General features: G+C 44.9%; 1 protein-coding gene across 13 annotated transcripts in view; it reads right to left on the reverse strand.

Annotated features, from left to right (window-relative positions):
• The window catches only part of ELMO2 (engulfment and cell motility 2), a 67,624-nt gene that overhangs the window by 8,589 nt on the left and 32,907 nt on the right, over positions 1 to 26,128 (reverse strand). For 7 of the 13 annotated variants that reach the window (XM_065523226.2, XM_065523227.2, XM_065523228.2 and 4 more), the window contains 12 exons: positions 20,508 to 20,633; positions 20,151 to 20,191; positions 19,621 to 19,693; positions 19,189 to 19,239; positions 14,811 to 14,992; positions 13,122 to 13,221; positions 11,905 to 12,056; positions 8,931 to 9,009; positions 7,751 to 7,786; positions 5,765 to 5,815; positions 874 to 996; positions 442 to 576 (listed from right to left, as the gene is read on the reverse strand). In XM_065523226.2, the coding sequence (XP_065379298.1) occupies positions 442 to 576; positions 874 to 996; positions 5,765 to 5,815; positions 7,751 to 7,786; positions 8,931 to 9,009; positions 11,905 to 12,056; positions 13,122 to 13,221; positions 14,811 to 14,992; positions 19,189 to 19,239; positions 19,621 to 19,693; positions 20,151 to 20,191; positions 20,508 to 20,585 (1,101 nt within the window). In that variant the 5' untranslated portion in view covers positions 20,586 to 20,633. The remainder of the gene's footprint in view (positions 1 to 441; positions 577 to 873; positions 997 to 5,764; positions 5,816 to 7,750; positions 7,787 to 8,930; positions 9,010 to 11,904; positions 12,057 to 13,121; positions 13,222 to 14,810; positions 14,993 to 19,188; positions 19,240 to 19,620; positions 19,694 to 20,150; positions 20,192 to 20,507; positions 20,634 to 26,128) is intronic. The other 6 variants (XM_074005427.1, XM_074005425.1, XM_074005423.1 and 3 more) reach the window with 1 other exon arrangement.

Raw genomic sequence — 26,128 nt, forward strand, 5'->3', positions numbered from 1 at the left:
GTGAGCTCTTGAGTGCTGGATGGTAGCCGCCTCACCATGCATCCCGGAACCTACTTCGCATGATGCTGCACACCAAGTAGGTATGCAAGAAATACTTCTTTCGGTTAACTCCATCCTCAAGCCCTTACTCTATCACAAAATATTCACACTAGCTTTGCAAAGAACCTAGCAGTTTGGGTAGGAGGACAGGTCCCCTCTCTACCCACTCTAGCTGACCCCAACCTCCCTACAGATGGATTCGTTTCACAGGGCCAAACTTTGCACATAAACTCAGACTCACCATCAACAAAGCAAAGCAAACATTAAAGTCCCACCAGCTTCCTAACTGTCATCTATTCCAGGGTCACCATGGGGTTGCTTGTCAGGGCTCTGGCTGGGTGGCACCACTGACTTCCCATCAAGGGGGAGGGCCTACAACCGTCTATGCCCTGAGGTACTTACAGTAAATCCCAGCATTTTGTAGTCCTTGGTGTACATGGCTTTGCGTTTTTCCGTCCCACTCCCAGGGACATTGCTAGGATCAGACTCTGCGTCAAATGCAATCCTCCTCAGTTCAAATATGATGTCTCTTTGAGCCTGTGAGGTGAAACAGACAGTCAGCAGGTAAATCAGCTAACCAAGGGAGCAAGGAAAAAAAACAGTGGGTCAGGCTTTTCCGGGTCAAACTCTGGCCCCAATCAGTCCCTTAGGAGGCATCACCTCTACCACAGCAGGACAGAAATGGGCTTGGCTCATGGTACAGATCATGCTAGATTTTCTAGGGCAGATGCAAACTACTTCTGCAGACAAAGACCAAGCACAGTGCCTGGCACACAGACTAAGGCTGGACTGCACCACAGCCATGAGAAAACAGCTGCCCCACTTAGCACCTACCTGGTCATTGGGGTCCATCTTGGTCATCATCCTTTCTTCCAGAAGGTTAAAGGTTAGGACTTGAAGGACATACAGCTGATGGGCCATCTCAGTTTTGATGGGGCGGTTCCCTCGGATCACATGCTAGAAAAAGCACAGGTAGGGAGCAGGGGACTGAACTGATCTCTTTTAATGAAGGGTCACATCCATGCTAAGGAAAAGGAATGAATGCTTGGGAAGGGAACAGAACTTTCCTCCAACACACGAGGACTTCATATTCTAGAAGGCGATAGGAGCATGAATGGGCTTGGTTCAGGCAGAGATGACTCACTGCAGGCCTGAAAGGCACCATCCCTTCCTCTGCATTCCCCTGGGCAGGGCAAGTAGAGTGAAGGCAGGGGCTATACCCAACCACACCAGAAATGGGGGAGGCTATGATACAGAACATTGGCGGCTGGACCTTCCTCCAATCAGGCACTTCACAGGCCTACTAAATGCAAAACAGTAGATGGTGTGCATGGAGGCAGAGTTGTTTTTCCCTTAGAAAAATAAAATGTTTTGGATGGCTTCACTAAGCAGAGAGGCTTTGGGAAAGGCCATTTTCTTTCAGTGATACTGAGATAGCTACACAAAGGAGGAACAGTTCACTCTCCCACCAGCTCCCTCCCACGGCCCTCTCTCCTTCCTTCCTTTTGCTTGTCCTCTCCGCTCTCCTATCACTCTGTCCCTGCTCCCTGTGCCGCCCACACCATGTCCCTCTCCCTCCTGACTCTCCCTCCCCACTGTCTCTGTGCCCCCACATTCCCCTAAGGGTCCATCACCTCCTCCTTTGTCCCTCTGATGCCTACCCCCCACTTTAGGTCCCCTGGTCCTATCTCATGTTCTGTCTCTGTCTTTCTTTCGCATGCTGTGTCTCCCTCTGTCTGTCCTAGCTGATCAACCCTTGATTATGTTCCTGTCTCTCACTATCCTGTTCTCACTCCCACAATATCGTGCTTCCCTTCTTGCTCCCTTGTATTTCTCACTCTCCCTGTCTCACCCACCATCATGAATCCTGTCCCTCTTGGTTCTTTCTTGCCGAAATGAGACTCTCCCCCATTTCCCACATGTACCACCACTATGTCCTTCAATTTCCCTACTCAGTAGCCCTGTCTTTAGGGCTGTGCTGTCCAGTATAGCAGCCACTAGCCATATGCGGCTATTTGCATTTAAATCAGTTAAAACAAATTTAAGTTGAAAATTTGGTTCCTTAGTTGCACCAGCCACATTTTAAGTGCTCAGTAGTCACCGTGGCTGCGGCTACAGCGATGCAGATATGGAACACTTCCATTAACAGAGTTCTACTGAATAGCAATGCTCTGGAGCACTCTGACTTTAGGCAGGTATCTGACTCAGTATCTTTTTAAAGCTTCCTCTAACTTTGGATCAGCTCTCCCTAGAGTTTGCTCTGACTCTAGATCAATCTCTTTAGACCTGTGAGGTCCAGTTTGGTAGCCACCAGGCCCATGAAATGTGGTTAGGCCAAACTGAGAGGTGCTGTGAGTGTAAATGCATACCAGATCTTGAAGCCTTAGTAGGAAAAAAGAAAATGTAAAATGTCTTATTAGTAATATTTCACATTTATTACTTGTTGAAATGGTAACGTTTTGGATATCATGGGTTCAAAAAAATATATTACTGAACTGAATTTCCCTATTCCTTTTTCATGCTGCTACTAAAACGTTTAAAATCATGTGCATGGTTTGGGTTCTGTGTCCACTGGATGGTCCTGCTCTAGACCTCTTCCCCTACTGTGACTCCAGTGGTCTCTCCTTTTTCTAGCTGTTTCTCTAGATCTACACTTCCTAATACAGCAGCCATGAGCCACATATGGATATTTAAATTAAAATGAAATTAAAATTACAAATTAGGTCCTCAGTCACAACAGACTTATTTAAAGTACCACACATGACTAGTGGCCACCATTGTGGACAGCACTTCCATAGCATGTGCTAACATGCTGGAGTTAGGCCTCTGCCTGCATCCCTCCCTCCCTCTGAATCGGTGACCATGTCCTGTCCTCTAGCTCCTGCCCTGTCACAGGCACGCCCTCTGTCTCTTAAGCGTGAGATCGCTCTTCTTAGCTAAGTCTCACTGTTTCTTTCATCTCCCCAGCCTTACTCTCTTGTTCTCTGCTCTGTGCCCCCTGCCCCGTAACTTCCCTTCCTTCCCACTCCCCCCAGTTTCTCTTATGGCCAGGGGTTCTTCACTGCCATCGCCACTTCTTTTCCCCTCCATACCTCTTCCTTTGCCTCACTCTGAGGCTTTTCTTCTCTACTGTTCCCTCTATCTCCCTGTCTATCCTATTCCTCTCTCTTCACTTTTCTCCCTAATTTATAAAACAGCTTTGAATAGAGGTGGAAATCATTCTCTTTAATCCTCTTTCTCAAACTTAAGAAACATCAGGGCAGGAAGGTAATTAATTATCCTAGCATCAATGGCTTAAAGAAGTACAGCTCCAGTTTGATGAGTGACAGTTTGAGGTTTTACCTGAAGTCTCACTTGACTGTCAAGTATCTCAGTGTCTTAGTTCTCTGGCTTGACTCAGTGAAGTCTCTGGACTGCAGTGACCATGCATTAGACCATGCATTAGCCATTTCCTGCCAGGCCACTTAAGTCCTGAGTCCTGAAGCTGAACTGCCTTCTATAGTGAAATCTTTACTTGTTCACAAGGTTTGTCCAGAAATGAGTTGAACTTCTAACACGATTAAATTTTAAGTCTCAAATATAATTAAATTTCCCTCAGAAGGGCACTCTCATCCCCACACATGCAGAAGAGGGTGACCAGGACAGCTGCTGAGGAGTGTAGACAGGAATGTGTGGGAACCTGTGTACTCCTGTGGGCTTGGGGCCCCTCCTGCCAGGTTGGTAGCTGGGTGTGACCAGGGAAGCAGCCAGCAGGGAGAAGCTGGTTCTGCAAGGTGAAGTCTGGCAGACTCTGCATGTTTAGAGCAGCTGACTGCTCAGCTTCACAAGTGCTCAGAGCTTACTTCTTCAATCCTGTCACCTCTGCATCCTGTTCTGCCAATATGAGCAGAGTGCCTACTGAGTGCCAGACACCCTGCTAGGCGTGGTATGTACATTACCTCACTTAGTCCTCATATCCAGATGAGCAAACTGAAGTCCAGAGAAGTTATGTGAAATGCTCAAGATCAAAGATTGAAAAATGGCAGACTCCAAAGTCCATGTTTAGCTTAAGTCTTACACTTGACTTCTAATTTTTCATTTTATTCCCTTCACTGTGGTCTCCCAGGTTTCCCTTGTTTCTGACAATTGATAAAGTTGCCTACTTGTTTTTTGAGACGGAGTTTCGCTCTTGTTGCCCAGGCTAGAGTGCAACGGCCCCATCTCGGCTCACTGCAACCTCCACCTCCCGGGTTCAAGCGATTCTCCTGCCTTAGCCTCCTGAGTAGCTGGGATTACAGGCACCTGCCACCACGCCCAGCTAATTTTTGTATTTTTAGTAGAGACCAGGTTTCACCATGTTGGTCAGGCTGGTCTTGAACTCCTGACCTCAGGCAATCCACCCGCCTCGGCCTCCCAAAGTGCTGGGATTACAGGTGTGAACCACCACACCTGACCAAAGTTGCCTCCTTTTAATTCAGATCCTTGGCTCTCCTCCTCCACTCCGACCGGCCTCACCTCCCAACATCGGCCCTACTCCACCCTACAGGTGGTAACAGGGATTTACACTTCTTTCCAGATCCCCCTGCCAACTCCTGCTCTGCTCTCCTCCCTCAGGCACCCCTTAGCAAATACATGTCTTTCATGTGCTCTTTCTAAAATGCAAATCTGGTCTGGTTATTTCACCAGCTTAATTATATGCCCTCAGCTGTCCTTAGGAATGAGACTAACCTTTCCTGATCTGGTCCTCGCTACCTCTCTAGCCTCCTCACCCACTTGCTCCTTGCTCTGTGCCTAATCACACCCTCCTTCTGGGTTCTGGCTACCCTCTGGCTGAAATTTCTGTTATTCTCGGTCTGCCTACTCATCCTCCAAGGCTCACCTGAAGACATTCCTCTAAAAGTTTCCGGAAACACTCTTCTTCAAGGCAGAACTCACTGCTCCTCCTCCATCCTTTCCTAGACCACAAACCGGGATCACACTGCACTATGATCACTAGTCTTTCCTACTGGGCCAGAAGGTCTTTGAGAGCAAATACACTTGCTTACTTAGTCCTGTCAGTGCCATACACAAGTCAGGTTTTTTTTGTTTTTTTTTTTTTTTGGGACGGAGTCTGGCTCTGTCGCCCCGGCTGGAGTGCAGTGGCCGGATCTCAGCTCACTGCAAGCTCTGCCTCCCGGGTTTATGCCATTCTCCTGCCTCAGCCTCCCAAGTAGCTGGGACTACAGGCGCCCGCCACCTCGCCCGGCTAGTTTTTTGCATTTTTTAGTAGAGACGGGGTTTCACCGTGTTAGCCAGGATGGTCTCGATCTCCTGACCTCGTGATCCGCCCGTCTCGGCCTCCCAAAGTGCTGGGATTACAGGCTTGAGCCACCGCGCCCGGCCACAATTCAGGTTTTTAATCAGTGTCAGCTGGATGAGTTATTTTCCCTGTTTGTGCCTTTTTAAACATATTCCCTCTGGATAAAAATTCTGGAGTTGCAGGGCAACAAACAGTAGAGCTGGCCTTGGTCCCTCTCTGGAGTCACTGCAATTGCTGGTGAGATGGCCGCCTAGAGGCAACTCTGCTCACAGAGGATCACAGGAAAAAGCTCTACGGTTCGAGAGGTATTTACTTATTGATAAGGTTCCTCTGTGTGTCCTCCTCACTCATTAATAATTTCAATAATAATATAATAACAATAACAGTAATAATTGCGATTAATAGTAACAAAATAGTAGCAAAATACACCGTGTTCTGGGAACTCACATTCAGGATTATAGACCGGAGATGCTTCTGTGCAAATGCATTGGCCATATCCTATGGAGGAAAATAAGCAAATATAAGGCAGGGTGGCAGGCACATACCTGTGACTACTTCGAGAGGAAGGTGATGTCGTAATTCTGAGCCTTTTTGGCTTTCTTAAATTTTTTTCCTCCCAAATGAAAAGTGGGTGAATGAATGACAATCCACTGACCATGAAATGTATTTCACACTCTGAAACATTCCCTATTTCTGTGAGTGCAAATTAATTCAAATAGGATTTCCCTTCCTAATGGCACAATCAACTGCACTGTCTTCAAAGAGAGATGTGGACTGCTTGAAGATGAGACACTTGTGTCACAAGGACATTGCACGTGGACACACAGCAGCGTGATGGTTTCCAAGCCACATGCATCATGCCAGGCAGACTCCACCGCTAAGGCTAGAAGGAACTCTAGTGAAGCACTGACTCCAAACTTTGGAAGAGCTTTGGTCCAGCAACCCCCTCCCACCCTACAGCAGACGGCTGGGGCCTGGACACTCTACAACAGTAAGTAGTCTAGGATTCAGTTCTAACTGGATTAGAGAACAATAGGTCCGGTGTTTTGGGTAATTTTTTATAACAGGCTCACCTTTTTTATAATATTTGATCCAGATTTTGATAGTTATGCTTTATTTATTTATTTAGCACCCCCCCCCCCCCGGAAATCAAGTATCCTACATAAATGAATCTTCCAGGGAGCAAAGCTTTAACGGTTCTCTCAGAACCATTATTTTAACCATTCTTATGCAAATCTTTTAAAGCTATATTTTTTATATATATATATATCTTTACTTCTGAAGTGACTACAGTGATAATTTAATCACTGCTAAGGAGTCAGCTTCATCAAAAAGAACAACAGTGATTATTCTGTATTGTGTTTGTGACACTGTGATACCCTGAGGAGCTATTGAGATGTGAAGCTATTTTCCCATAAACAAAATGGTCCCAGATTACAATGCCTTTAATTTTTCTGGCAGCTTTTCATAATTCTTGTCTACTCCTTCCAGTGTCTACCATCACTTCTTCCTAATGTTAATTACTATGACTTCATTTTCTAAACTGCTGCTTTCATTTAATTTTATAGAGAATCCTAAATCAGTGGGCCTGAGGGAGCTGTCACACCTCTCCTATGGAGTAGTATCTGTGAGCTCTGTGTCATTTTTCTCAGAGCTTAAAGGCCCCTCTCTCACACTTCTGGATTTCTAGCCATATTCCAAATGGCTGATGCTGCCAGGAACATTAAATTAATTTTACTTTGCATTCACTGAATACATACTGGCTAGCAGAGGAGGACAGTGGCCTAGAAACTTCTTTGGTAACTATAGGAAGTCGACTGAGATTAAATCTTGCTGTGGACAACTCACAAAGTGGGTAATTGACAGTGGTCTGCAGCTAGAATATAAAGGTCTTAGACCAAAAGCTTCTCTGTGGTGTCAGGGGGAGGCATTTATCCCCTTTCATCTCCTCGCAAAGCTGACCTCTCTAAAGCTCCCTATAACGAAGAAATGAGCATCCAAATTCCCTTTTGTCGATTGTCTAAACCTTTTCAGATTCCTACGGTCTAGTAAGAGTCCAAAAAGGGCATGGATACCTTTTCTCTTCCACTAAAGCAAGTAAGAAGGTGACGCATCCATGGTATTGTCTAGATCAAAGTCACAAGCTGTTTCTGAGTCTGGTCTTCCCTAGTTGAACCACAGACCCATGCAAAGGCAAGTTATAAAGGAAGGCTGGGGCCACACTCCCTGGGGCAGGTACCCCCTTAATCCTTTCTGTGACTCTAATCTGCAGTACTTCCCTAAGTGTCCTGACAAAGGAGATTCACGGCACACAACCTTTCCCTGGGTCTTGGCATGCCCTGAACATCTAGATCAGACTATGAGCTTCTTGCCCAGCTTTGACTTCCCCACCTGGAAGAGCCGGGGCCCTTTCCACATGGCGGTGCTACTTACAGTGACAGGCAGGTCTAGAGGATTAAGGTGCTTGTCCTGCCGGCAGAAAGCAAAAGCACAGAGAGAAGCAGACAGAATGAGCTTTCAGCTTACATTCAAACAAGGACCGGGAAGGCAGATTAACAGAGCCAAGCCATCCAAGAAAGACAAGGACAGACAGAACCACAGATGCTTCTGGTCTTCCCTCTAGAATCTACCAAGGGCTAGGTACATACATGATCCCACTTGGATTTCATCTTACTGAGCCCATGAGATTGTCAGAAAACGAAAATGTCTTACTTTTAACACCACTTAGGCTTTTCTCAGCAAAATCTAGAATGTTAGTGTTGGCAGGGCTGTCAGAGATCATTTAAACTGGCCCCTTCATTTTACAGAAAGAGAAACCGAGACCCAAAGAGGTTACAAACACTTGCCCAGCCAGCAGCAGGGAGAATACTTGGTCCAGGCCCCTTGACTCTTAGGTCAGTGCTTGTTCCACCACCTAGCTGATTCTTAGTTTCCTCATTTGTGAAACAGGGATCTTGTTTTTCCTCAGACATCCTTGTGAGGTAAACAAGGCAGACGTTGTTGCTCCCATATGACAGGTGAGGAAACTAAGGTTCACAGAGGCAGAGCTATCTACATAATGTCACAGTCAATGAACAGGGGAAGGAAGATGTTTAGAATCTGCATCCAGAGAACCTTTAAACATAAAACTTAGTGCAAAGTCCCATTCATATTGGACCCCTTTACCCACAGGGTCTCCTCTTCCTTATTCTTGATCCTGTAACCCAAGACTTGGCAAACTATGGCCATATTAGGCTTGTTGCCTGTTTTTGTAAATAAGATTTTATTGGAAGACAGCCATACCCATTCATTTACCTACTGGCTGAGGCTGCTTTTGGCTACAATGGCAAGGTTGAGTATGGCCCATAAAGTCAAACATATTTATTCTCTGGCCCTTTAGAGGAAAAAGTTTGAAGGGCCCTGCTCTCATCTAAGACCCAGCTGGTTTCCCCTCATAGTTCTTCCCTGGGTCTTCCTTAGCAAAGCCACCCTGCTGGGCTCCAGACCAGATGGCTAGGAAGAAGGACTCTTGGGAAAATGGCTGGATTTGTGCTTCCTGCACAGCAAAGAGTACATGGGGTGAGAATTCTCTCAGAAAAGCCCAGATGAAAAATATGAAAAGGCAGCCACAGACCTGTCTCTTGTCTTCAGGAGCCTTCAGAAAGAGTGCATTAATCAGTGCAATGGCGTAGGTCTGAATCTCCTGGTTGGAGCTGTGTCAATGGAGAAAGAAGGCAGAGGGAGATTAGAAGACTGAACAGCAAGATGATGCTTAGAGATGGTTTAAAACAATCACTCACAGATTATAAGCAAAGTGATCATGCTCTTGACCCAGCAATTTCACTAATAGGAATTTATCCTAAGACAGTAATCAGAGAGCTGTGCAAGATTTACTGATAAGGCGTTTCATTAAAGTACTACTTAAAAAACAATGGGAAGTAATCCAAATGATCACATTAGCTAACTGTTTATACATATGAGAATCTTAAGTAGTTATTAAAAGTCATGTTTTAGGGTCAAGATTCTCAACCTGGGATTCAGGGATGGGCTTAGAGTGTTTGTGAACTCCAGGAATGATACAGAAATTGTTCTATTCAGTTTGCTAACTAAGTGGTATTTTTTTCCAAACTGGTGAGAGTACATACTTGTTACCAGATTTTCAAAGGTGTCTAGGTTTCAAAAAAGACTCAGAACTACCCTTTTAGAAAAATCTTTGACATGGAGAAATGTTCAAGATATATTATTCAGCTAAAAAAAACAAGGTCCACATAGTATATATAATGAGATCCCGATTTTGTTAAAAATACTGAAGGGACATTCAATTTAATGTTTAACAGTGGGTATGTCTGGAGGTGAAATAATGGGCAAATAATTTACTTTTTGGGTTTTTCTGTATTTTTAAAGTCTTTGACTGTAAACTTCTTTTATTATGAACAAACAAAATAACTACAATCATTCTCTGGAATCTTACAATCCTGGTACTTGACATCTCCACCTGCCATGTCTTGGGTGCATTCTGTGGCTGTCTTTCCAGAGGGTCTGACAGGCTTCCTGGTTAGTCACATGGTACCCAGGGAGTCTAACAGAGGGCACTAAGTGTTCCTCAGCCCAAATACAAGTTCTGGTAACAGCTGTGGGCTGAAAGTATTCATGATTGGCCCCTATGAAACGCCATGTTCCCCTATCATCCCTCGGGAGGCAACTGGGGCCACTTGAATTCAGAGACAAAAAAAAACAGCGAGGTAGATGTGAGGTTACAGGAAGATCAGAATTCTCTATCTGGAGTTTATAATGTCCCTCTCACCTTAATCAACCTTGGTGGCTCACTGGGTATGAAAGCTGAGGCTAGACCAAGCATGGTGGCTCACACCTGTAGTCCCAGCTACTCAGGAGGCTGGGGTGGGAGGACTGCTTGAGCCCAACAGTTTGAGACCAGTCTGGACAACACGGCAAGACCTTGTCTCTACAAAAATGAAAAAAAAAAAACTAGCCAGGTGTGATGGAGTGTGCCTGTGATTCCAGCTACTCGGGAGGCTGAGATGGGGAGGATCGCCTGAGCCTGCAGTGAGTTATGATCATGCCACTGTGCTCCAGCCTGGGCGACAGAGTGAGAGCCTGTCTCAAAAAAGAAAAGCAAAGAAAGCTGAGGCTGAAAATTCCTTAAAAGTGACAAGGAGAGGCCGGGCGCAGTGGCTCAAGCCTGTAATCCCAGCACTTTGGGAGGCTGAGACGGGCAGATCACGAGGTCAGGTGATCGAGACCACCCTGGCTAACACGGTGAAATCCCGTCTCTACTAAAAATACAAAAAAAAATTAGCCGGGCGAGGTGGCGGGCGCCTGTAGTCCCAGCTACTCAGGAGGCTGAGGCAGGAGAATGGCGTGAACCCGGGAGGCAGAGCTTGCAGTGAGCTGAGATCCGACCACTGCACTCCAGCCTGGGTGACAGCGAGACTCGAGACTCCGTCTCAAAAAAAAAAAAGTGATAAGGAGAAATCAGAGTTGCAAAGAAATAATTGTGCTTTCTGTTTACTTGGATTAGTGGGGAGAAGCAAGTTGGGAGCATAGCTGAGCGAAGACAGGGCCACTATAAACTCCCAAATCTGGGAGCTATGACTTCCCCTTGAACTGGTGGGGGATTCTGGCAACATTCTGACAATGTCCAAAAAGACAGAAGTGAGCAACAGTCAGAAGAGAATCAGCAGGAGTGCCACTGCTGTTTTGCAAAGTCCAGCTTCCTTACATGGTGTAGGTTGGTTGGAAGTGAAGTAAAAACAACGGAGATGGGAGAAACATTACTCCAATAGGTTCATTTGTCATATGGTCTCAATATCTGGCAAAATGTTTTAGGATGTGATAAGAGTCCTAACAAACAAAGGAAAAAAGTCCCTGAATTTACTGAATACCTAACCCATACTGGCCACTATGCTGGACCTTTTAAAAATCTCCTTTGATCGTCACAGGGTGAGAGGTGAAGATGATTAACCTATTCTAGAGATGAAGAAACTGAGGCCAGAAGAGACTAGGTTACTTGCTGATGGCAGTGACCCAGTATGCACAAGAGCCTGGATTTGAACTGATATTCCAAACTCACGCCCTGTGTGATACTTCTTACAAATCACCCACAGCGCATCATCAGTTCAGTGAGCATTCATTCAACAAGTACTAATTGAGCCTCTACTTAAATCAAAACAGGGGATACAACGATTGGTCTGTTTCCAGGGGGCTCTATGTTCAAAATGGGCAACAGATAATAAAAATCCAGTATTTTATCCAATTATCATAGGTACAAACAGAGACTATTGGGCCCATGTGGGAGAAAGCATGTAATTTTGCCTGGTACCAGGGTAGTATGGGAAGACTGGGAAAATCTTCATTTTAACCTAAGGGGCAGAGAGAGTTACAGAGGATGTTAGGCAGGAGCATGACATGATCAGGTCTGAATGATGGGAGAAATTCTGGCAGGAGTGTGGAAGAGGTGATGAATGAATGTAGAAGCCAATCAGCAGCTTGGAATATAAGCAAAGCAGAGTAGGATTGGAAGACTTAAAATAAGAGGAGAGAAGAAGACATACAAGTGAAGGGAGGGAGGTGTAGGGTCTTTTACTCACACCTGGAGGTGTGAGATGAGCTGTCCCACGGTGATTTCCTCGGCTATCTTCTGATACAGGCTCTGGCTGTTCAAGACCATGCTCTCCAGAATGGCCAGGGACCTCTGAAGGATTGACACATCCACCATGGGCTGGCTCACATACCCTGCAATCTAGACCCAGAGATGGTACATCAATTGAGAAGCTCAGGGCCCAAGAAAGATAGAAGATAAGCATCTGATGCTAGCCCTTGAAGCTCTCTCTGCTTCACATTTGGGCAGCTGTTGCTAGGTGGATAGTGGTATCTGGTTTATAGCTACCCTGGCCAATGTGCCAGGGATTCCCTTGGCATGGATACCTTAATCTCAGATTATAGTATCCACTTAATCGTGATTCTTCAGAATCTAAAAGCTTAATTCTTTTTATCAAAATAAGGGTTCCAGCTTGAGAAAGTGGTATACAAAAGCAGAGAATTTTACTGATACTGGGATCTCATTTTATCTCCATGTACCTCCACTGACACACATTCTCCCTAAACACACTTAGACTTCTGAGAGGTAGAAAGGACCTTGAAGCCTTTTCCTCTAATCCTTCTTCTCAGTCCTCATTATAATATCCTTGACACGTGGTCATTTCACTTGTGTCCAGTGTCGGGGAGTCCCAATGTCCTAAGCCAATGATAGGTGAAGCTCTAGGGCAGCAGATAGAATATTATTCATTGGTTTTAGTTCAGTTTTCTGAATTGACACTGCTCCTTTGTGTAAAAGAAAGGAGGGTAAAACCAGAAGTCACCCCTCTTACCCACTGAGCTTAGTCTGACAATCCAAACAGGCTACCTTGCAGATTTGTAAATAGAAGGCAGAATTACAAATGAAATGTACTTTTTTTTTTTTTTTTTTTATACAAAGAGAAGAGAGAGCTCAGGAAGTCGGTCAAAAGACTCAGGGCTAGTACTGGTTGACTGGCTGGCTTTATTCCCAGTCTCACTGACGATCTAATTCTACTCTGATCATATTTAGTTCTGACGGTTCAGTTCCATCTCAGTGCAGGCCCTGAGAGTATAACAAAATGCAAATCTTTCAGAAGCCACAGAAGACCAGAGCTTGAGGATGAAAAATCTGGCCCCGGGGGATATAAAGCTGGTCTCACCAGAATGGCGATATTGCCTGTATCTCCCCTTAAGCCCTGTGAACTGGCAGCTGAGGGAGGAAAGAAAGATAGAATATTGGAGGCCTCACCTGCTTAATAAAGGTGATTGAAACCATGTCCCAGGAGACAATGCCATGGTCCATGAGCTCTAGGAAGGCAGTCAGGGTGAATGCCAGCATTTCACTGTAGCTGAGACACGTGCAACACACACACAAAATAGACAAGGATTCAGATTGGGAAACACAGGTGTGAGGGCAGCCACAAAAAAGATGAATTTTAATGTGAACACCCCATGGGAAATCAGTCGATGCAACTGTAACTGTAAGTGCCTGTGTGCACACCTAGCCAGATGTAGAGCAGATTCAGCCCAGGTATCTATCGCTGCAAAAAAAAAAAAAGAAAAGAAAAAAAGTGCTGCTGGGTAATTAGATCTTCTATCTCCATATGCTTCATCCCAGAGACACAGAATCCCTTATCTATTTCCCAAGACCAAAGAAGACATTGGACCTTTGTCAAACTCCAACACCTGTCGGGGGAACCTAAGGAAGCGTACATGCCATGTTAACCTTTGGGCCAAGAGGCAGTAGAGTGCAAGAGATGGGTTCAGTTCCTGTCCACCTTACTAACCAAGCAAATTTTATCTTTTCAAAATTCAATTTCTTCCTCTGTAAAATCAAATTAGTCTCACAGCGTTAACCTCGCAGGGTTGTAGAGAGGGCAAGATGATGATGTATGCAAAGCTCTTATTCTTGTGCTGGTAGAGAATAAGGATTAAAATGTTTTCTCTTCTCCTTATACATTTAATCCTTTATATATCTGTACAGTGCTCTAGAATTAACAGATAATATTCCTATTTACAAAGCATGTTCAGACGCATTCTCATTAACAATACTTCTCACAATAATACTGCAAGGTATTATCCTCAGGCTAAAGAGAGAGAAACTAAGGCCAGTCTAACCCTGCACTCTCGGGAGACTGTAGAACTATGTGAGTGCTGATGACAGCTGAAGGCTTCAGGACTTCAGTACACCTGGAAGATCCAATATGTAAAACAAATATCTCTGATTAGTTACTCAATTTGGCTGAAAATTTCAATAGTTGATCTATGGGCTGAGAAGATTTCTGATTCCCTCTTCGGCAGGTTAGGCTCCAAGCACCAGTTTACTGACTGCTGCTCATAAGGCACAGCTGCCCACCACATGCATGTCAACTCTGAGGTATGATGAAGATGCTTGTGGGTATCACAAAGTTCTGGTCTCTTCCTCCCTGTGCAAAAGTGTGGCAGGGTGATGGTGAATGGGTAGGTTGAAACCTGTGGTAAACACAAAGGAAGGCCTGTGTGTGTGTGTGTGTGTGTGTTTGTATGGGATGGGAGGTGACTGGAGAGGGAGGAGCAGGGGATGATTACAAACAGATACCTGGGAGATACTGGAGCATCTGCTCGCTAACCCTCATCGGACCAATCATTTCCGGCAATTAACAGGTCTGTCACCACCTGACCGCTCTCCTCCTGACTTCTCTAGCCCCTATTTTTACTGCTCACTTGGCACAGTACTGTTTTGTACTATTATTTGTGAGAGCCCAAATAGACTACACGATTTAGAACCACAATATGGAATTCTGTCTCTCGGTATGGACTCTAGTGCTTGGCACACTGCTCTGTATGCAGGTGATATTAAAAAAACTCCTTATTTGACTCAAGGGAAATGAGACTAGGATGCCCTGTGGGATGTAGTAAATTATCAAAGTCCTTGGAACGAGACCTTAGTCATACTCACTGGGACAAGAGCTTGGTTCCACTTTCCACGAGCCTTGTCAGCACAATGATGCCATCCATGTTGATGAACTCAGTAGCGAAAGTCACGTCGGCAGAGAGCTTGGCCAGCTCCTTCATGGCATCCAGCCGGGTCTCCATGTTGGATGACTGGGTCCTCTCCATCAGCTGGCGTGCAGCCCGGGACTAGGAGGCCAGGGACAACATATGTGCCATCTGCTCCTTGGAGAAGGTTACTACTCTGTGGATAGCTCACAGAGGCCCTTCTGTGGACATCCAAACCTGAGGCAGAACTAGTTTTCTCACACTGCTTAGGAGTTGCTAAATAAATGTTTGTGGGATCAATCAGGGAGTTATTAGTATGCCAAAACCAATCTATAGTTATCTATATCTTTTCTGTACCACTTTGGTCTGTGGATTTAAAAAATTCCTACCAAGGGAAGACCAGAGACATCTGAGAGGCCCACTAACGATGGTAAATCACAGAGAAACAGATATTGGTTTAATAGAAGAAGGTTTTCTATTAATTAAAGCTGTCTGGCTGGGTGCAGTGGCTCATGCCTGTAATCCCATGACTCTGAAAGGTCAAGGCAGGATTGCTTGAGGCCAGGAATTAGACACCAACCTGGGCAACAGAGTGACACCCTGTCTCCACGAAAAAATTTTTAAAATGAGCCAGGTGTGGTGGTGCACACCTATAGTCCTAGCTACTCAGGAGGCTGAGGTGGGAAGACTGCTTGAGCCCAGGAGTTCAAGGTTGCAGTGAGCTAGGACTGTGCCACTGCACTGCAGCCTGGGTAACAAAATAAGACTCTCTCTCAAAAATAAAAAATAGGCCGGGCACGGTGGCTCATGCCTGTAATCCCAGCACTTTGGGAGGCCGAGGCGGGCGGATCACGAGGTCAGGAGATCGAGACTATCCTGGCTAACACTGTGAAACCCCGTCTCTACTAAAACTACAAAAAAATTAGCTGGGCGTGGTGGCGGGCGCTTGTAGTCCCAGCTACTCGGGAGGCTGAGGCAGGAGAATGGCATGAACCTGGGAGGTGGAGCTTGTAGTGAGCTGAGATCGTGCCACTGCACTCCAGCCTGGGAGACAGAGGGAGACTCTGTCTCAAAAAAAAATAACATAAAAATAAAATAAATAAAAAATAAAAAATAAAATAAAATTGGCCAGGCACGGTGGCTTACACCTGTAATCCCAGTACTTTGGGAGGCCGAGGTGGGCAGATCACGTGGTCAGGAGTTCGAGACCAACCTGACTAACATGGTAAAACCCCGTGTCTATTAAAAATACAAAAATTAGCTGGGCATGGTGGCATGCGCCTGTAATCCCAGCTACTCAGGAGGCTGAGGGAGGAGAATTGCTTGAACCCAGGAGGCGGAGGCTGTGGTGAGCCGAGATCGTGCCACTGTACTCTAGCCTGGGCAACACAGCAAGACTCCATCTCAAAAAATAAATAAATAAAAAAAAAAAATGAAATTTATAAAACTGTTAGACAGCAGAAGAGGTTTCTCTTGAGGTATTAAGCTCCCTGTCACCAGGAGCAATCAAGGAGAATCTGGACAACCATCTGTCAAAGACGCTGTAGAAGGGATTCTTGCATTGGGTGAAGAATTTAATCTGATGTCCTCTAAGGTCCCTTTTAATCTGAAAATGTGAAAAGCCTGGCAATGTTTTAAAAACTTTCTCTCAAAATCCGTATGATTGTTCCTCAAAGTGAGAGTTCTGGGGAAACTTTAAGAACATCAAGGAGCCAGAAACAATTTTCCAATCATTTTTTGAAAATGCAGTCTGGTGAAGACAAAACCTCCTCCTAGCACATGAACTTTTCCTAGCAGGATGCCCGCCTCCTTTTCTGCAAGCTGCGGCTAAAATCCCTCCTCTAGCATTCACTGGGCTTTCCTTCTGCTGAGCTTGTTACTATATAGTGCCTCACAATTTATTGTTTCATCATTCTCTGTTTTTTGGGTGTTAATTCAATGTTCTCCACTAGAAAGCAAGAGACTTAAGAGCAAAAACCCTCCTGTCTTCTTTCCTTTTTCTCAGTGTTAAGCAAATGACTGGAGCCCAATTCCTGCTACTGCCAAGGAGTCGGGCCTGCTGGCCCTCTCCCCTTTCTTTGCCTCTCTTTTACTATTACAAAGATGGCCCTTCAAAGCACAATGCTCTCTGCGATACAGAAGCCCTCACTATCTCTACAGTGGACAAAATGTGCGCCACGGGAAAAGGGCACAGCATAGAACAATCTGAAGAGCACTGGTCTGCATCCCACTTAGAAACTTCCAACTCCAAATGTCAATTTTCCTCCTGAGACAGCATTTCTGGGCTGCTGCCTCCCGCTCCAGAGAGATGTGCTTCTGGGAAAGTCAACTACACTGTGCAAGAGGTCTGTGAAATGTGTTGGCACTTCCATAAAAGTGAGTAACTCCCAGGCTGTCGTATTAAATTACCAGAGCTTAGGAGGGAAGAATGAAGTCCTTAAGATGAGAAGAGTTCAGGAGAAGAGGGGGAGGCAGAAGAACATGATGGGACGAATATGGGCCTAGAGTCAGACAGACCTGGGTCTGAGAGCGAGCCTGGCTACTTTATTAGCTATGTGACACGTGGCAAGTAATTTAACCTCTGTAAGCCTCAGTTTCCTTGTCTACAGAATGCGGCTATCAAGAGTACCTATCTCGTGGGATGTTTGTAAAGATTAGGTGATTTAATTACACAAAGTATTTAGCAAAATACAGGCATTCAGTAAACGTTGGCTGATATCACTTCGTATCTCTTCTCCTCTCAGATGAACCAGTCTCTCTGCACCAAGAAAAGAGGTGACACCATGCCCTTAATTTCCTGGCTGCCCTTCTACAAATGTAACCAAAGGTGCAACCATATTGGCTGTCTTCCTCATGGGCCTAGCAGTCAAGGTGATTCCCTCTACCTGGGCTTTGAGTCCTTCCTCTCCTGGTCCACTAAGGTCCTGTTCTATTGATTACCTGCTTTCCTGCACCTTCAACCTTCCTCTCTTCCATCTGAACACATTCTTAAGGGCACATAAAACATTGCAATAGAAACAAGAACCATGAAGGGTCAGAAAGGTGGGGAACTGGGCAGATGGGGGCAGGAGTTGGGGGGAGACCTTTTGCTACATCTCTGTGAAAATTTTTGATTTGTGAAACACATGAATGCTTTACCTGCTTTTAAAAAGCACATCTTTTTGACTCCATGTCCCCTTCGTGTTATCACCTTCTCTGTGTTTTCTTTTAAAACCAAGCTTCTTGATACAGCAGTAGACTCAAAGTCCTTACTGTTTTACCTTTCTTTTACTTGACCCGCTTCAGTCTGGCCACCCGGCCTCCCTACATCACTATTTTGTGAATATCACATGTCCTCTTCACCTCCCAAGTCATTAGACAGCTTTTTTGTTCTCAGTTTACTAAATCTCTCTGCCCATTAAAAACTGCAGACCATACTTTCCTCAGTCTTGACACTCTCCCTGCCCAAAGCTCCTCAGTCACTTCACATTCTTGGTGTTCTTTCTACCCTTCTGGTTGCTTCCTTAGTGACCTTTAAGGGCTGCTCTTGCAGAAACCAGGCTCATCCTCCATTCTCCCCTTTCCTTCCACATCCAGCATATCACCATACTCATAAAGCTTACCTCCTAGATACTCTTCAAATCCATCCTTTCATCTCCATTACCATTTGCCTTCACTGGGCTTTTAACATTCCTCCTTAGCCTTTTCAAAGGTTCCTACTACCACCAACCTTCTTCTTAAGGCCCATCTTCCACACGGTCACTCAAGTGATCTTTCTAAAACTTAAAATCTAAACATAAAATATCTTCCTGCTTAAAATCCTTCAATGTCCCTAGTTTCCTTCTGGACAGAGTTCAAAGCTATCAAGGAACCTTGAATATCTGGCTTCTCAATGTTTGCTAAAAGCCTCCAGCCACCCAGCACTCCTGCTTTTCCCAAACACAGCACACCTCTGTGCCTTGGCATATGCTGATTTCTCTGATTGGAATACTTTTCCTTTTCTTATTTCTCAAGCTAATTCTTGCTCATCCTTTAACATCTGAGCTAAGTGACCCCTTCTCTGGCAAGGCTTTCTGGAAATCTCCAGGCTGAGTTAGGTGGTCCCTTTTGTGAGTTCCCACAGCTCCCTAAGCAACTTTCTCTCAAGACCCTTGAGACAGGCCTTCTATTGCATTTGTTTACTCCCCACTAGGTGATGAGAACCAAGACAGACTTATTTTCCTGCACTATTTCCTGATACAAAAAGACTGACTTTCTCATCTCCAGAGTCCTTGTTTCTAGAACATAACCTGGCCCATGGTAGGTGCCCATATTTGTTTGTGACATGAATAAACTCCTAAGGAAGGAAGAATACGTACCGGGGAGATAGCCAGTTGTAAGATTGTCCCATTCTTAATGTCACTGCGAGTCTAGGTAGTGAAAAACAAACAAAAAAGTAACTAAGATAAAATGTTAAAGTGGTACGAGCAAGTTGAATCAACAATAATGTTGTCTTTTTTATAGTAGATGTAACTGAAGCTCTTCAGTTGGGCCCTCTTCTCCTGCTTGTTCCTTGGCAAAGAGCTTCTAAGATCCTCTTCTAGCACCCTGGGCCCTCACGAAGTAAAAGTCACCTTTTTCCAGCCACTAGGGAGGAACAAGGGCTGGTGCTTCCCAGTCTGTCCAGAGAGTGACTCTTTACCCAACACATGAAAGCTACCTGGATGCTGAGTGAAGATAAATAGTGTGTCTCCTTGGGTCGTTTACTTCCAAGCAAGGCCCATAGTGATTTTGCCTCTCCCTGTACTAACCTGTTCGGTGATGTACAGCTGAGGACCATCTGCGTAACGGAGGGTATAATACTCTGGGTTTGGCAACGACCACCTATGCAAGAGAAAAACAGTATATCCCACTTGGCCACTCTCTTGTCCAGAAGCTGCTCATAAATAATTTTCAATAGAGTTACTCAAGGGATTGGGTGGCCTATTTGGAATACAGTGGGAAAAAACAAAGCTTTAGGTTGTCATGTTGAAAAAATCATGGCCTCAGCCTTTTGTAAAGATGAGCACCACAAAAGGAGGTGTGCAGAACTGAGGAGGGGTCTCAGATCCTACCAGGACCTCAAGCAGAGCAATGCTAGACTTTAAGGAAAAAATTAAGAAGTATAAACGTCTTAGGGGTATTGTTGTCAACTGTACTTCCTTCCCAAGACAATGATTCCCAAGACACCCATGCTGGGGACCTGCCTAACTGGAGATCCTTCCCAGAACTCCCCTCGAGGTGTGGCAGTGCTCTTTCAGTCGGAGCTGCCACTGTCGAAAACGAGGTCATTTCAACCTACCCATCACAAACTTCCTTGATAATGGATGCCAGGGGCCGTTTCTGAAAGAGAGAGAGAGAAAGCCTTCAACAGCAGCAACATCCTACTCATGCCAAGGTTCTGACAAGAGGGCTGCCAAGTAGGGTCAAGCTGGGGCATGAGAATGAACTTCTTTCCTAATAGCTTTTGTTGAAGAGGAAGCCTCTCCCAAGCCATGGTGACCGACCTTCCCTAGGGTAGGCCAGGCCCAAAGCTTAGCCTTCCTGTTGCTGGTTCTTATTCTTGATTGCCAGTGGTCCCCATCCCTCAAGATGTCCTCTGCCATGCGCTCCCCAGGTGCCTTTCCTTGAACCACTGCTTCTCACTTCAGGAGCGTACCTGGTCGATTTCAAGGAGCTGGGCGTTAGCACCTGGCCACTCAATGGCCACTTTGACAATGTCTGATGGTGGTGGCATCGTTCCCAATGGGCTCTAATTCTGTGAGACAAAAACAGACACAGCTGCCTGGGGAGAAAGAATCAGAAAGGTAGAAAAAGTCAGAGTATTTCTTCATTTTTCACTCTTGTTACATGTTTTGAAGAGTCTGAAGACACACTGCATAAAGTAACACATGAAACTACTTGGTTTGAATTTTTCTAGATCATACCATAACCTCTCCTTGGGGTTTTGTTTCTTGAGATTTTATCAGCAAGAAGAAATGGGACAAACAATCTATCATCCATAGATCAGCCAGCAGCAGGATGTGCCAGTGTGGCGCTTCAGTTTAAGAGTCAAGAGGACTCAGTGCTAGAAGAACGTATTTACTGCAAATTTCTGTCTTGAGACCTTGGGAGGAGAGAAGCATATGCTCCGAGACAGATAAGAATAGACAGCCTTTCTTGGTTGAGTGGTTAGCTGGAGGAGCCAGGCTACTTCTTTCTGCAGTCACCCTAGGAAGATCCCAGCGTCAGCGGGGCCTAGCCTCATGCTCTCTTGCTTCCCCCACACTCATCAATGCCACTCCTTTCCCCTCAAAGGACACAATGCAAAGCCTCCTCTGTGTGGGACGACATCAGAAAATGGGGAAGAGAACTGGGACAGGAAATGCTATTTTTGTCCCTATTGCCAAGGGCAAGGGCGGCTGACAACTCAAGTGGAGGGAGGTAAGCATATCCTCACATAAGGGCCCCTCTTACAAGGACAAGGCTTTGCAAGTACCTCTGACCCCCTCCCCCACTTCTCTCCAAAATAAAGGAAAATAAATCATCTTGAGCAAGTCTGGAAGATGGGCCCATGTGACTGGTATCCTAGGCAACTCTGATAGCTTACTGGTATTCCAAGCAGTAACTAAAGCATTCTCTCTCCAAGGTCTGACGAAGGAAAGTCACTTGGCTGATGGATTATTTCAATGTATATTTATACTCCTTGCCTACAGGTTCAGGAGAGGCCTCTCTCTTAATGAAAAAGACCTTTCTGCATCCTCCAGGTTTAGCCATTCACCCACAATTCATGCCTCACTAATGGGGACCACCTGCCTCTCCTGGCGTACAAAGCATAACTGTCGCGAGGCTATTATGCATGTATGCTATCAATTTTTCAGCCCAAACACAGATGTCAGTTCTCACAGCCTGGTAAGTATAAACCTCTTTGATAAAAAGGAGTAAAAGTCCTGTTCCTGACAAGCCCACCGGCCTCAGAAAGAGGGATGCTTTCATGACCATTTCCTAGTCAGGATGGGATGCTTCAGAAGTCTGCTGTCATAAAAAGCCAACATTTCCAGACCATGACAATGTAAAGGAACTAGCTTTCCAAGTGCTTTCATTTATTTTATTGTGTCCTCCCAGCAGCCCCATGGATTAGGCAGAAGAGGATTATCACCTCCATTGGAAGATGGCACAACTAGAGCTCAGTGTTTTGTTAAGTGCCCAAGGTCACCCAGCTAGTAAGTCATAATGGGGGGACAGAACTTGGACTGGCTTCGGCCAATGCTTCCCCCTTTTCCTCTGAGCCAGCCTCAACTTCTGTCCACTGCAATTAAACACGGCCTAAAGGGATTGAAGTGGGTTGGTCTTACGGCCCCGAAAGGTTCCGTAACTTCTGCAGCTCATGGCAGAATTTTTCACATGTAATTTTTATGTGCCTAGACACACAACAAACCTCAGAAAAGAAACTGGCCCTATCTGCACAATTTCTGGGGAAAATGCTCTGCTCCAGTTACAGGAAGGCAGGGACCTCTCATTCCAGGGGTGGCGCCATCAATCTCTGGATGCCTCGAGATGCATCCTTATCCTTATCGGCAAAGCTCCTGCAATTAGTAGACAGGACTGCACGGCTGTGAGGTCAATTTTAAAAACTGAGGGATAATTTACATACAATAAAATTCAGAGGGCTAAAGGTACATATGTTTGTATATATAAATATACATCATATAAATATACACATGCATCTCCTTGTAACCACCACTCAAAACAAGACACTGAACATTTTCATCACCCTAGAAAATTACTTCATACTTCCTCTTCCCGTCAATCCTTCCAGTCCTTTAAAGGGGAATTTCTGACTTCTTATCATCATCCATGAGTTTTGCCTGTTTTTGTACTTCATATAAATGGAACTATACAATATGACTTTTTAGATCATTTGTTTAGTTTGGCTTCTTCTTATTTTTAAAATAAGCAGGCACAAAAGGTACAACAGAAAGAGCACTGGGCTGGAATAATTGTCCCTGCTGAAAAAAGTGACTGGATTTATAGCCAAAGGCCTCAGAACCCAATCCTAGGTCTTTCACAATGTATACCCCATGCCCCTTTAACAAAATCTCAGCTTTCTTCTATTGAAAGATGTGAGTGTAGAACTAAAGCATGTCTCAGGTGCCTTCTAAGTCTAAAAGTCCATGATTTGTAAGTGGAATTTAAAAAATCCAAGTGAGGATGCCCATTTTAAAGTCCTTACCAAATGAAGTTACACGCTTCCTTAATTTCGATGATGCTGCTAAGAAACAAACCACATGATTTTTAACTCCTTTCCGAACACCATCTTTGGAGATAAATAAGCTAAAGCTCATTAGGTTATAGCTATTATTTTCTGTTGACCCCATATGACATATCCTAGATTGACTCTCTTCATTAAAGTTAGCCCTGAATGATTCTCGGCTGTTCAAAAATTCATACACATTTTAAAGCATGGAGATTTGCAACCACCAAACTATTTGAAAGATATTAATAAGCCCCCATTCTCAGTGACTCTGTCCTTCCCAGAAAGCCCAGGCAGCCTCTCTGAACTGAATGACACTCTCCACAACCCTGCCATAGCTGATGGGACCAAAGTGAATACCCAACTTTAGCTAAACTATTCCAATTCTTTCTCTTGAATTTAAAAGACACAGACTGGCCAAAAGACACAGACACCACATGAGCGTGGTGGCGCATGTCTGTAATCCCAGCACTTTGGGAGGCCGAGGCGGGTGGATCACCTGAGGTCAGGAGTTTGAGACCAGCCTGGCCAACATGGCAAAACCCCGTCTCTAGTAAAAATACAAAAAGTAGCCGGGCGTGGTGGCAGGCACCTGTAATCCCAACTATTTGGGAGGCTGAGGCAGGGAGGATCGCTTGAACCTGGGAGGTGGAGGTTGCAGTGAGCATAGATTGCACCATTACACTCCAGCCTGGGCGACGGAATGAGACTCCGTCACAAATACATACATACATACATACATACATACATACATACATACAAAAGACACAGACTAAGGGAACTGGGTGATAATGGCCCTGGAGAAGTAAGATCATAGTAAGCTTCAGAGTGAATACCATGGCAAGCCAAAGATTCGCATGAGCCAAAGATATGGAGAATAAAAAACCAAGAGCCTTTCAGAGGAAGTTATTCTGCAGGAGGAATCCAGAAATATCTAAATGAGCTGAGGCCAGAAATCAGAAAGAGATGGGAAAAGCCATTACCTGCTAACTTTCCAGATTACGTGGCTATACTTTCTATGCTTGGGGTACCTGAAAGTCCACCTGTATCCTGCCAATAAAACTCCTATAAATTAAGCTAGTCTATATTTCTACTCATTGCAACTAATAAGCCTAAGACCAAAACTGCCCCCAAGCTCTGCAGGAACTCTAAAATGGAGGTCCGAGCAGACAGCAGCATCACTGGCATACGATGATGGTACTGGGTAAGCACTTAATTAACGATGGCTGAATTAACGAGAGCAAAACCCATGGGTTTGCTCTGGTTTGCTCTTACCCACTAGATAAGTCTGATTTGTTTGAAACAGATCGGTTATATGGTAACTTCATAGTAATCATATATCTAATAGTAACGTACAGGTAGCCTATTTATTTATTTATTTATTTATTTATTTATTTATTTATTTTTAAGATGGAGTCTTGCTCTTGTCACCCAGGCTGAAGTGCATGGTGTGATTTCGACTCACTCCAACCTCTGCCTCCTGGGTTCAAGCGATTCTCCTGCCTCAGCCTCCCGAGTAGCTGGGATTACACTCACTACCATGCCCAGCTAATTTTTGTATTTTTAGTAGAGACGGGGTTTCACCATGTTGGCCAGGCTGGTCTTGAACTCTTGACCTCAGGTGATCCACCTGCCTCAGCCTCCCAAAGTGCTGGGATTACAGGGGTGAGCCACTGCCAGCCCAGGTAGCCTCTTTATAGTTGATTGCTCACTTCTATATCATTATTATAGTTGATGCTCATAAGAACTCTGAAAAACATTCCTATCTTACAGGTAAGGCAACTAAAGTTCAAATGGATTGACAAACTTGTTCTCCATCTCCCTCCCAAAAGAAGGAAGGAAGAAAAAAAAGGAAGGGAGGGATAAGAAATAAAACAATAAATCAACCCAACACATCAGAACTGGGTCTCAAGCTTAGGTCTTAGGACTCTAAAGCTAGTTCTCATCCCTCTACCTAATACTTCCTTAGAGATGATGACATTAGCTAGCAATTACATAATGCTAAGGCACTATTTTAAGGCTTTACATATATTAATTCATTTAATCCACACAGTAATGCTGTGTGGTATGTTATTATCCCCACTTTAGAGATAAGAAAATGGAGGCACAGAAGAGTTAAGTAGAAGGCTCAGTGTCACACAGCTAGCAAGTGGCACAGCTAGAATTTGATCCCAGGTTGTCTGGTGTTGCTGGAAAGCCATGAGAAAGCAGGTGGCTCTGCACTGACCTGCAGCAGGTGCTTTGTGGAGATTTCTGGTTTGTGTATCTCAAACCAGAGCACACTGAGGCTCAGAAACCTTCACAACAAGAACTCATCATTGTAACAGAAGACAGCACTCCACTGTCTACAGGTGGGCCACACTCCCTCATGTGCTATTTGGTCCTTTACAGTCAACCACTCTTCCCTGGACTACCTGCTATTTCTATAAGGCAGGCCATGTTCTTTCAATTCCTCTGTACTTCTGCACATTCTCTTCCTCCTACTGATTGTCAGAAGAGCTCCTATTCAAGCATCAAAGCCTAGTTCAGATATTACCTCCTCCTTGTACTAGTCTTAGCTTTCTCTACTTTCCCTGGCAAAAGTAAATAAGATAGGGGCCTCTGTGTTCTCATAGCATCCTGTTCATACTTCCATTAATGAGTATGATTTTGTCATACTCTATTACAGTTACATATTTACATATCTCCACTAGCTCCTCCTCCAGGACAGGTATAACTCTGCAGTCTCATAACCTAGCACAGCACTTGGTGTCCAGTGAAGGCTCAGTAAGCACCTGTGTCTGCTTAAACCCAATGGCTCTGACTTCTTCCACTCCTGTGAACCAGGCTGGCTCCGAACGGACAGACAGACATGAACTGTGCAGGTTGTCTGGTGTTCCCTCTGTGTCCCAATACCCTTTAACTACAAAGTATTTCCATTGTTTAACAGTTTGTTTTGGCTGGGCGCAGTGGCTCACACCTGTAATCCCAATGCTTTGGGAGGTCAAGGCAGGAGGATCACTTCAGGCCAGGAGTTCAAGACCTGTCTCTACAAAAAATAAAAAATT

Source organism: Macaca fascicularis, chromosome 10, assembly GCF_037993035.2.
Source record: "Macaca fascicularis isolate 582-1 chromosome 10, T2T-MFA8v1.1".
Taxonomy (NCBI): Eukaryota; Metazoa; Chordata; class Mammalia; order Primates; family Cercopithecidae; genus Macaca; species Macaca fascicularis.